At 49.6% G+C, this 12,086-nt stretch overlaps 1 protein-coding gene across 2 annotated transcripts; it reads right to left on the bottom strand.

Moving 5' to 3' along the window:
- Positions 1–3,616: 3,616 nt before the first annotated feature.
- On the bottom strand, positions 3,617–10,885 carry GPRASP2 (G protein-coupled receptor associated sorting protein 2). Of its 2 annotated transcripts, none has more exons than XM_044763989.2 (5): positions 10,631–10,885; positions 9,993–10,079; positions 9,369–9,436; positions 8,961–9,037; positions 3,617–8,645 (listed from the first exon to the last, which is right to left on the bottom strand). In XM_044763989.2, the coding sequence occupies exon 5, from the start codon at positions 8,322–8,324 to the stop codon at positions 5,712–5,714; it is 2,613 nt and encodes an 870-aa protein (XP_044619924.1). In that variant the 5' UTR covers positions 8,325–8,645; positions 8,961–9,037; positions 9,369–9,436; positions 9,993–10,079; positions 10,631–10,885; the 3' UTR covers positions 3,617–5,711. The 2 variants fall into 2 exon arrangements, with proteins under 2 accessions (XP_044619924.1, XP_044619925.1); XM_044763990.2 differs by lacking the exon at positions 10,631–10,885 and adding an exon at positions 10,510–10,574.
- Positions 10,886–12,086: the final 1,201 nt, after the last annotated feature.

Below are 12,086 nucleotides of genomic sequence, written 5' to 3'. Positions count from 1 at the left end.
ATTGCAAGTGCATGCCACAAAAACAGATGCCGCTTTTTTCACCCATAATACATTGGTGGGCTCTGCCTCCTTCATTTTAACTTGTTCACGTATGACGCATAGGATCAGAGGTAGGTTTACAGACTTTAATCTAGGGGTGGCTGCTAAAAATAGGGATGCGTGACACCGTTGTTCTGACATAAATTCTTTGACACCAACTACCTAGAGTTAAGCATCAGACTCCACAGGTTTAAGTGTGCGGTCCCCAACAAAACTACCCCCACTTCAGATCAGATGCCAGTTAGGACTCTTGGGTGGCCAACCAGACTTCTGACTGAACAGTTATAAATTCAGAGGTTCCCATGACCCCCTCAAGTTTGAGAATTTACTAGAAGCACTCACTAAAAGTGCTATACTTAGAATTATAGATTTATTATAAAGGATATACATAGGACAAGGTCTAGGAGGGTCTTAGACACACAGGTTCCATGCCCTTGTCCCAAGGATTCAGGTCACATCACCCTCCCTGGCTATCAGTGTGTTTACCAACCAGGAAGCTCCACTGAGCCCGAGTTTTCACTGGGATTTCACTACCTAGGCATGATTGATTAAATCACTGGCCATGTGATTAAACACCAAATCCAGCCCTCCTCCCCTCTTTGGAGTTCAGGGTTGGCCTAAGGTTCCAACTCTAATCATATGGTTGGTCCTTCTGGTGACTGGCCCACATCCTGAAGCTATCTAGGGGCCCACCATAAGTCAGTTCATTAGCATAACAAAAACACGCCTATCACTCAGGAAATTACAAGGCCTTTTGAAGCTCTGTGCCAGGAACCCAGGACAAAGGTTAGATATATTTTTTCTCATACCACACCATGTTTGAGGTATTCTCTTTTGGCAAACTCTAAAAACACAGACACAGACAAGAGACAACAGAGCTTGAGGGGAAATTCCATAACCTGAACATTGGTCCCAATACTTATATTACCAGAATTCTGGAGAGTGGAGGGAAGAAAATAATAAAAGAGGCAGCAGGTAAGAGAGAAGAGGCAGTCCTAGGCCTCAACATCTGTAATTTGCCCACTGCTCAGTCCTAGCTTTTAAATGTAAACAGGAGGGCCTGAGGTAGTATTTCAGCATAGTTTCAACTCTATACTAGGTATAAAAATAAGGACATGAGTGGGCTTAGGAAAATTCATTACATCCTAGTGACACTTTCCTAAACTGCGTTGGTATCCAGTGGATACATGAGGGAGGAATTTTCAATTAGAAAGAGGCCAAGGACATAGCAAGGGCTGCTACCTAGGATGAGACTGTTAGGGCCCAGGGCAGGCCACCCCAAAATATCCCACAATAGCATATTGATTATTTTGAATTAAAGTTACTTGAGAAGCAAAAAGTGCTTTCTGACCCTCCTGTCTCTGTTCCCCCTGGAAGCAGGAAATACATCTCCCCTGTGAAAGATGCTCTCCCTGAATCCTCATCTCCTGAGCAAGGGAACTCTGGGCGGAGAAGCCTGCATCAACAAACTTTGCAAATTTACTACATAAAGCCTAAACTCTGCTGAAATTCCTCACTAATTACATTCCTCATATCTAAGCTTCTTTGTCCTGTCATTCCTCACAAATTTGTTTCTTTGTGTAAAAGATGTATACTGCCTGCTGTGTTCACTCTCCAAGAATCATTTTTCTATGATCTCTAATATGTACGTATTAAACGGGTTTTCTCCTGTCAATTTAGTCTTGTGTCAGTTTTATTGTTAGTCCAGCCATAAGAACACAAGAACAGTAGAAAGAGGATTTTCTCCACCCCGACAAGAGCAAAGGAACAATTCCTAAGAAGTAAGCAGAGAGCAAAACACAAGGGAGACAGCAAAGTGTCTGCAGAGGGGAAAATGTGAAACCATCCATAAAGCAGTTTCTGTAGGTGGTTCCCAGAAAGACCTTCCTCTGAGGCTAGGACAGCAGGGGGAGGGAGCCTCAGAAGGAAAGAGTAGGAACTTTTGTGTTCCTAGATGGAAGGGAGCTGCTGCCTGGGATAAAAATCCAGGAATCCTCTTGGGAGTTGAGAAGCTTCCCAGGATCCAATGACAAATCCTATGTGAAGGGCCCAAAGCATCTAGGTTCCCTCCTCCTGAGTCTGTCGCCTCTTTCCTTCCCTACAGCTGGACAGACCGAGGTTCATTCCTCTCTTGCATCTCCAGGCAGCTGGAGCCCTGGAGTAAGTTAGTCTTGTTCCCCTCTCATCACCCCCCTCACCCACAACTCATCCACAACATGGAGCTCAGCCATCCCCACTGTCTGGAAGACAGACAAGAGTGAGGGCCAACAAAGTGGGAGGAAGGGAGTAGTAGTGTAGCTCACAGATCCCTTCTGTCCCCATCCCTGCCTTTCCAGAGCCAGCGCCATGGGCGTACTCGAATTGGGTGTTCACGAATTGTCACTTCACCGTCTCCTCTCTCTGGGCTCCCCTGAAGCCAACTCCCTCCAGGTGTCCACCTCTCCCACCCACACAAAGAAAAACAGTCACACAGCGCTGAGCTGGTAGCCTGGCGGTGGGGGAAAGGGTGTTCAGAAGGCAGGAGGGAGCAGGAGGGTCCCAGGCACCTCCTGCACCCGGATCTGGTCTCAGCCCCTACCTCCCACGGATACCATTTCTGGGCCTCGCACCCACCTCCTCCAACAGTGGCCGCTGCTTCTCTCCACGGATGCCTCCCGCAGACTTCCTGCCTCTTGAGCTCCTGGACGAAAGGCAGACCCTGGCTAACACGCTCGCAATGGGCTGAGGGATTGTTTCCTCTACTAACAGATGCCCTAATTCTGGTGGACTGAGACATTAGTTTTCAGCCTAGTGCAGCACACAGACGCACCCATCCACCACAACATCCTACCACTCCTCCCATGGCAGTTGGCCAGTCGTCAGGTGTGTGTCCTTCCTCTCCCTTTTCCAAGCAACGCACCTCTCTGCTCGCCCAAGTGAGGGCGTGGTCACATGACCCGCCGTCAGCCCCACATGACCCAGCGCTCAGCTTGGGTGCTGCAGCCCTGCAGCGCGGGACAGCAGAATCTTCTGCCGCTGGGGTTGAGCTGCCTGCTAGAAGAACCTGAAGCTCCTGACCACAGTGAAGACAGAGAGCTGGAAGGCAGGCTGGATTTGGAGCCAAAGCTTCTAGCCCTAGGCCTTGCTCTGCAGGAGCACAGGGCTGGCGAGGAACACTCCATGAGGAGTTTGGAGACAACTGACTTTTAATATCCTGTATAAACTTGGGACACACAAACACACACACACGCTCTGTCTTGAAAAATATTGACAGGCAAACCAAACATTCAAACTCCAATTTCTACCACCAGGATGATCCCTGTTAACACTTGCCCTCTGTGAAAGGAGGCGGCAAAAGTGCCACTTTGCCCTACTTCCATAAACCTTGACTACTAGAACCAGGTAGGAAAATAGAGCATGTTGCACTGTCAGAAAAACTATACAAAACCTGGATAAAGACCACTTAGATTATTGCATATTATTTCAGTGCATTGCTGGGCTTCCCTCTCTATTGATCAAGTTTTCAACCCTGAGAAGCTAACTTGTAGATATTTTGTCCAATGGATATGGAAATGATTCACTTATTAATTTTATCATTAATAACATTTATTAATTTTATATGTATATGAGATGTAACATACATATTTCATCTGATTATATTGTGTATTGCATACATATGTATCTCCTTCAATCATTTTATAATCTCAGCAGTTGTTTGTGTTGAAAAACTTTCACATATTCATTTCTAATTTACAAGCCATAGTTCTACCTTTTCAAAAATTAACAGCATCCTCAGACAAAACAAATAACAGTTTCACCATGTCTGACAGGCATAATAAAACATATGATATTTCCCACAAGTCTTGATTCCCTTTCCAAACCAACTCTCTCTCTGACCTCTACAATTCTGTCTGAAGATGTGGTATGATCTTTTTACTTATTATGGTGGAAAATACACATAAAACTTACCATTTTAAAGTGTACAATTCAGGGGCATTAAGTAAATTGGCAATATTGTGCAACCATCACCACTACTTCTAGAACTTTGTCGTCTCTTCAAAGGGAAATATGACTTTTTAAATGTAATAGTTATGTAAATAAGTTTCCATCTTTGTACAATCAAGAGACTAAAATAAAACTCAGCATCCTTGGTAATTTTTTTTTCGTTAAAACCTTTCATCTAAGAAGCTAATCTTTCTGGTCTCATTCTTTTCCAACTTTTCTAAATCATTTTATCTCTAAAAATCCTTTTTAACACATTATTTTATTCATTTATATAACTGTATCCTTTCCAACATGTCCACCTATAACCTGAGGCGCTAGATGTAAGCATATTAAAAGAAAAAATCCTGGGGGCAGGCCCAGTGGCATAGTGGTTAAGTTCACGCTGTGCTTCAGCAGCCTGGGGTTCACAGGTTTGGATCCCGGACAGGGACCTAGCACGGCAAGCCAAGCTGTGGCAGCGTCCCACACAAAATAGAGGAAGCTTGACACAGATGTTAGTTTGGAGACAATCTTCCTCAAGCAAAAAGAGGAAGATGGGAAGAGATGTTAGCTCTGGGCCAATCTTCCTCACAAAAAGAAAACTCCTTTCTTAATTTTTTTATCTCCCCAACGCCTGTCTCTGAAAATTTTTTTAGCACGGTATATTTTACTCCAGACTATGGAATATATAAAGTTTCTTAGAAAGTCATATTGTAATGGCATAGAAATTGTGTCTATTTACACATAAGTTTTTAAAATGGGATCTAGTTTTCCATAGATGATGTCACATTCTTCCCTATTTCACCAAATATAAAGGCATCAGGATCATTTCATGCCAATAAATAGATTATTTTTAATAGCTGCATGGTATTTCCTTGGACTAGGATCACAACGGAAATCTTATTCCTGACTCCATTTAACTGGTGTGCTATTTTACTCTTTCACTCATTAGGCGGCACTGAAGCAACACCTGCACTAGGAGTTGTAAAATGTGCAGATATGCAGACTTAGCTCTCCAAACTGGCCTCGTTCCAACTGCATCCCTCATTAAACTTGTCTCACCTATTTCAGGCAGACAGGGTAGATCCATACTACTAGAACAGATTTTCCAATTACACCCTTTCTTCTCACCACCACTGCTCACCTCCAGGAATGACTGTTTGTCTTATCTTACCCTTCAGTGACCAATTTAAGTGGGTTCCTTTTCTCTGAATCATTCCTCAAGTACTGTAGCCCACAGTAATCTCTTCCTTCTTAAGCTTCAGGAATGGGGTTTTCCAATGAGGGTATTTTTTTATACTATTATGTTTGTAAATATGCACAATGTATCTCCACCTGTATTTTAAACTGAATAAGTGTCACTTCTGCCAGTTTTCACATAGAACTTTATTGAAAACACAGACTCGAATAGAGAACCATATGTTTAAACAACGAAGAGCAGGATAGCTTACATAGGCGACTCAGTTCATCGGAAGCTCAATACTGAAAAAATACTGCAATCTGGACAGCAAGACAAATATCAACAAATGTGTTTTCAGCTTTAATATTCATTTGGCATCCATGAAATAATCCAGCTCGAAGCAAGGACTGGACAAAGTTAACATCAGAATTAAAAATCTGTTACACATAAAACCAGACTGTGAAGACCAAAACACTACTCAGGGTTCTTTGGGAACATAAGGCTGATCAGAGGCAGGTGGTTAATCACATTAGCTTTGTTGTCCCACCTCAGGATCTTTCTGATTGTCTATTTGGACTTGTAGTTCCTTAGCTAACTTCTCAAATTCATGGAATGCAGAAATAAGCGGCTCAAGACTGAAATCATCATCAATTAAAGCCATTGTTCCATTTTTTATAATATTACTGATATTCTGAAACATTTTAATAACAATTTGAATATTATCATTTGTCTCTTCTACGTTAAAGAGAGCCACAAATATCGATAGAGCTTTGGCACTGAATAGTTTTTTTGCCACCATAGCATTTCCAGACAAATTCAATAGCATTTTCAGAACGTGAAACTTTGTTCTTGCATTGCCTGTGGTTAGTAAGGAGAGAAACCCAGACATATAATTGGCAACCAGCGTGTGGTAGTCAGTAGTTGAAGTGAGGTGTCTAAGCATCTTTAATCCAAGCAGCTGCTCAGGGGAACCCACGCTATGAGCAAGGGTCTCCTCACACACTTGACATACAAACGTCTCAATCATGTTTAGATTTGGATAAGGTGGAGCCATGTGAATCATATTTTCCAAAAAACTTGTCCTAACTCGGGAGGAGGGATAATTGAGCAAGGTTTCAATAAGCGAGACAACACCTGAATCCCGAATGAAATCTCGGGTAAATTGAGAAGCACTTCTCATACCCATTGCAATTTTAGATATTTCATGAATAAAAGGATCTCGAATTTTGTCCATTAATAGAAGGAGTTCTTCAAACTCTGCAGTACCAATTTTAAGCTCACACTGTATGCAGCTGCAGGACCAAGTCTCAGGCTCTGCACTCTCCCTGGCCCTAAGATGCTCCCGAATTTCCCTGACTGACCGGTAGGACGGATCATACTGAAATGGGAACTCAGACTCAGGCTGATCAGACTGAAGCAGAGACTCCTGCTCTTCCCCTTCTGGGGTAAGTTCCACATTCTTGGGCTTTCCCTCAAACATTTCAGAGAATACAGATGCTGATTCATCAGAAATTCTAAAGGAGCTTGGAGATGGGAAGCCAACCACATGACAAGGACCAGGTTTGAATTCAACAGTGACCTCTTCCCAGGTTTGGGGTCTGGATGATACATTAACTTCCTCCTCAACTGAATCTCTGAACCTGGAATTAGCCCTGTACACAGGACTGGGATTTAGGTCAAAGCAGGCCTCATCCCTGTCCCAGAACCAGGACCCAAATATGGCCTCTTCTTCAGACTCTGGCCTGGCCTCTTCTCTGGCCACAGCCCCTAAACTGGACTTTTCCTCAGTCCAGAACAAGGATCCGCCAATGGCCCCCTCCTCAGTCCCTGGCCTGGATTCACAGATGGCCGAAGCCCCAGCTTCCATACCGGCCTCTTTCTCTGCCCAGAACCAGGACCCAATAATGACTTCCTCCTCAAACCTGGGCTCTTGTTTGACCTTATCACTGTTATTAACATCTTTCTGGACCCGGGGCTTTAAGACAGTATGAGGCTCCTCCTTGTCTCTGGGCCTGAATCTACTACTGGCCTCTTCTCCAGGCAAAAACCAGGACTCCTTATAGTACTCGTCTTCAGACTCAGATTCAAAGAAGTCCTCTCTCTTTGTCCTGAGCTTGGACCTGATATTTGCCTCATCCCTGACTCTGGGCCTGAACAAGTTACTGGTATTTTCTCCAGCCCACAAGCAGAAGGGGTTGCCAGACTCCTCCTCAGATCCAGACCAGGAATCAATATAGGGATCTTGCTTGGACCTGGGCCTGGACCTGGGGTTAGGCTGATGTTTAGCCCTGTGCCTGGACCTGGTATTAGCCTCTTCTCTGGGCCATGATCTGATACTGGCCTCTTCTCCAGCCCAGAAAGAAGACATCGTAGACGTTTCATCTGCTGACCAGAATCCAGACTCATTAGAGGCCTCCTCTCTAGCCCTGGGCCTTGGATAGCACCAAGACCCCATATTAGTTTCTTCCCCTGATGCAAACCAGGGTTGGATTCCTGTCTGAACCTGGGAGCCAGGAAAAGTCTCACTGTCCACATTGACCAGCTCCCTGTCCACAGACAGGGCCATAGGTTTAACTACTGACCCAGACTCAGCACCAACCAGTGGCCAAGCTACAGCATGGGTCTGGGACATGCCTTCTGCTTGTGACATTGCCTCAGCCCCAAACTCAGTCTGGGCCCACGCCTGGGCTTCATCCTTGGGCCTTGACCCAGGGACTGCCTTGGCCTCAGTCTTAGGTCGTGCCCCGCCTACTGCCCTGGCCTCAGTTTTGGGCCTTGCTCCAGCCATTGCCTGGGACTCAGTTCTGGGTCTGGCCCCAGCCATTGCCTGGCAATCAGTTTTGGGCCTGGCCCCAGCCACTGTCTGGGACTCAGTTTTGGGTCTGGCCCCAGCCATTGCCTGGCAATCAGTTTTGGGCCTGGCCCCAGCCACCGCCTGGGACTCAGTTTTGGGCCTGGCCCCAGACATAACCTTGGACTCAGTTTTGGGCCTGGCCCCAGGCATTACCTGGGCCTGGGTCCTAACTTTGGGTCTGACCACCAGTGGGACTTCATTCTCTCTCTCAGGCCCACCCCCAACCTCTTCTCCAGCCTTCTTTCCAGGCTTGGCCTGGGCACCAGGCTCAATCTCGGCCCCAGTCATAGTACAAGTTACAGAGAAGGCTCAGTTAAATACTCCTACCCCAGTCTCAGCCTCTACCACAGATCTGTGAGTTTTGTATCTTCACACTCTGATCCTTCAGCGATTCAGGAGATGATACAGTAGGAAACGAGTTAGAGTCAAGCCAGTCCAGCCGTCAACCAGCCTCCTCCTCAAGCCCAGCCTCAGCCAATATTACAGACAGTGCAGCAGAAGCACAACCAAGCTGGGGGAGGACGGATGGTTCCCAGGTGGGTGCAGACCTCTGGAGGACGGTAGTCAGCAGCAATTCCAACACCACCAGAGCTGCCACTGGAGGTGGATCTGGGGAGACAGAATGACATGAGACTTTGAGTCTCTTCCAATTGTGTCACTCCATGCAGAGACTCAGAGACTGGACCTTGAATGCTTGGTGAGACAGTCCGACTATAACAAAGTTTTTCTGTCACCCTTATTTGGCCTACACCCTTCACCCCTAGAGATGCCACAGTATTGCCTGCTACAAAACAGGTGTAAGGTTGGAGAGAAAGTGTATTGGCAATGGGAGAGGCTGAGAACCTCCAGACTAGAGCCTAATCACTCCGGGGCCTGCGTTGGCCTCCATTCCTGGCCTAAAGGTGTACCCACTCTCATACCAACCTGCACTGATGTGGGGCAATTCCCCCTCCTTGCCTTGTTCCAGTGATATTAAGCCCTATAGCAGACAGCAGGCCACCCTACAGACACGTAAACACACAGGAAAAAATGGAGATTGAATACTTGGTTGACACACAGACACCCTGACCCCTAACGTTTGTAAACATCTCCCTTTCGGTTTAAGGGTCCAATTTGTCTAATGTTTCCTGTATCCTGGTCCCTGCTCTCAAGTCTTCTGCTAACATTCACAGCTCAATCCACACCCACCCCAATATTCCTAATACCTCCTGCAGGAAATGGACAAGGGATGCTGCAGCATTGTGCAAATCTAGCACACAGCAAGAGAATCAAAGACACCTGCCACGATCTTACTCCATAGCTGTCCCCTGCACTGCCCCTCTTCACACCAACCTTCAGAAATTTGAGCCAGTGTCTTCTTCCTTTCCTTTCCTGCAGAAGTGACCAGCCTTGAAAAAGGCCTACGGACAAACAGACAAAAAGGTAAGGCAGTCAGGAGACCATGGTAGCAACTGAGTGCTTGGTGGATGGACCAACACCAAGCATGGGAATCCACAAGTTATTTGTCGTTCAACATTTACAGTCCTCTTGGCAGAATATTCTCGTTTTATTTAGGCCCTCTGTTTCAGGGTTCTAGAAAATGACATCTTCTCTTGACGTCACACTCTTCCCATTGCTCACTCTCCAATTCCGTTGATTCACCACTAGGTGCACCACATCCCTTTGCATGCGCAGCATAAATTGGGGGAATGGCGCCCGCATATTCTAGAAAACAGGTTGTGCAATGGTACTTGTAATTATGACTTCTGTCTGACTGTCATCTCCAAGCCCATCTTTTCCTGCCTACAATTTTGGATGCAAATAATGTAGAAAGGCAAAGGACGTGCCTAGAAATCTGGTAGAGAGAGAACTTCTAGGAGGTATTCCTGGATGCCTGACCTGCTCTGGTCGCAGTCAGCCCACCCCCATTCGGGTCTCCAGTCAATGGCGTCTGCCCACCGTCCCATCCCCACACACCTCCACAAATCCAGGCTATTTTCCTGCTCCTCCTTTGTCGCAAGCCTCTCCGCTAGAGATGCACCCTGCAGCCTCAAGTCGCCAGACCTACCGCGCAGACAGGAGACTTCGGCATTAACGAGGCGCCTGTGGGAAGCGACAGCACCCCGGACGCGGGGCCCCACGGCCCCTTTCCACGATCCAGGCCCGGAGGACCCAGAGCCACTGGCCCGCTCCCGCCGGCCCGGCGCCGAGCTCCCGCGCCCCCCGCCCCGGCCCCGCGGCCTCCCCGCGCCCCCCGCCCCCGCCCCGCCGTTCGCCCGCAGCAGCCCCCCAGCCCTCTCCCCGCACAGACACCGCCGAGGGCGGGGCGCGGCGCCGGGAAGCCGGCTGTTGGGCGCGGGCGGGAGGCGCCTCTAGAGGAGCCCCGGGAGCCTCTCGGCAGCCTCTCCGGGGCCCCCGCGCCCCCGCGCCCCGGCCCGCGCCACTCGCCGCCGCCGCAGCGCCACGGCTCCCCCGGCGCTGGCCCGCTGCGCACCGCTCTCGGCGACCGGCTCCGACCGCCTCGGCGGCTCCTCGCCAGGCTGCCGGCTGGAGGGCGGGCTGCACGCCGGGCAACGGCGGGGCCACCCCCGCGCCCCCACCACACCCCCACTTGCCTCTCTCGACTCAGGCCCAGGCCGCCGGCCTGCCCTCCTCTCCGAGCGCCTCGCGCGCCTGCCCACCGCCCTCCGTGCGGCCGACTCGCACACAGGCGGCCCGCCCCCCGCGCCGCTGCACCAAAACGGGCAGGGGCTGCGCAGGCTGCGGCACGAACCGCTCGCGGCGAGGGGTGTCGGGAAGGGGGGCGGAGGGATACGGCACCAACGGGCTCGACGCCCCCTCCCAGGCCCACCGTAGTTCCGACCCAGAGGGGGCGGGGCCGGGAGGCGCTCCCGCCAAGGGGCGGGCCGAGGCCAGCCCGCCTCACTACACCTCCGCGGCCACCTACGTGGCGACCACCCCCTCCTTTCCGCCACTACAATAGAGGGGACCGGCGGGTGGGGGGCGCTGGGGGCCAGGATCGGGAGGTCCGGAGGGGCCGCGTCGCAGGGAGCAGCGGATGGATACCAACAGCCCGTCTGGAGGTGTGGGAGTGGGTGTGTGTGTGTGTGTGATCCCCCAGACTGCTCCCTGGCTGCCCACCTCTCCCACCCCTCGCGCCCGCCATCCTTCTGGGATGCTGATGGGAGAGGGGCTCTGAGGACCGCAGGTGGGGAGGCGAGAGGCCATTTAAGGCCAGACCGCCCCTGAGGTTCTGGGGACCCCTCCCAAGTTCTTTCATTGCTTCTGGCGGCTGCAGAGAGGAGGGAGGTGGGAGGGGGTCCAATGGAGGCCTCACCACTGTCCCTCTTGCAGAGGAAGTCACACCTAGACCTCTGACTCCAGCGAACAAACCGCTGGTCTGCGCCCACAGTCACTCATTCTTTCTGTCACACTGCTTTCTTTCTCATTCGAAATGGTAACACACTGGACCATTTCGCGGTCCCCACAGCTGCCCAAGTAAGAGGCCTTTCCCTGTCAGGCCCTGCACCGGGTCATACAAGCCTCTTTCTCTGTTGCCCCACTGCCACGTGTCAGGCACCAGGTGGGGCTGCGCCTGGCTTCTCTTCCACTGTTCTGTCAGGTCTTCTGTGGCAGTCACATCCCAGCTCTCCTGATCTTTGGCAGTGTGGAAATGGGGCAGAGCTTACAGTCAGCTTGGATCTCAGCCACCTGCCCTACACACCTGTGTAGTTTCCCCAATCATTCCTGGAGAATGCCCCATCATGCACCCACTTCCCCAAGACAGAAACCTGGTGGTTCTTGAATCCTGTTTCCCTCACCCCTACATGCTTCCTCTAGTCTTGGGCCCCTCCTTTCTGTGCTCCATGGGGCAAACAGAGCAAGGGTGGTTAAGCACAACTGTGGTTGAGTACAAACCTGCTGACACTGTTGCCCGTTTTCAAACCCAAGTAAATGGCCCTCTCACTGAGGTAGGCTGAATAAAGGTCCCCCAAAGACGTTATTGTCCTGTTGTCCAGAAGCTGTAAATATGTGACGTTTGGTGGCAAAGGAGAATGAAGTTTGCAGATG

The sequence above is a fragment of the Equus asinus genome, chromosome X (genome assembly GCF_041296235.1).
Source record: "Equus asinus isolate D_3611 breed Donkey chromosome X, EquAss-T2T_v2, whole genome shotgun sequence".
Lineage (NCBI taxonomy): Eukaryota > Metazoa > Chordata > Mammalia > Perissodactyla > Equidae > Equus > Equus asinus.
Note: the sequence above shows the minus strand (reverse complement) of the source record. Positions and strands in the feature narration are given on the sequence as shown.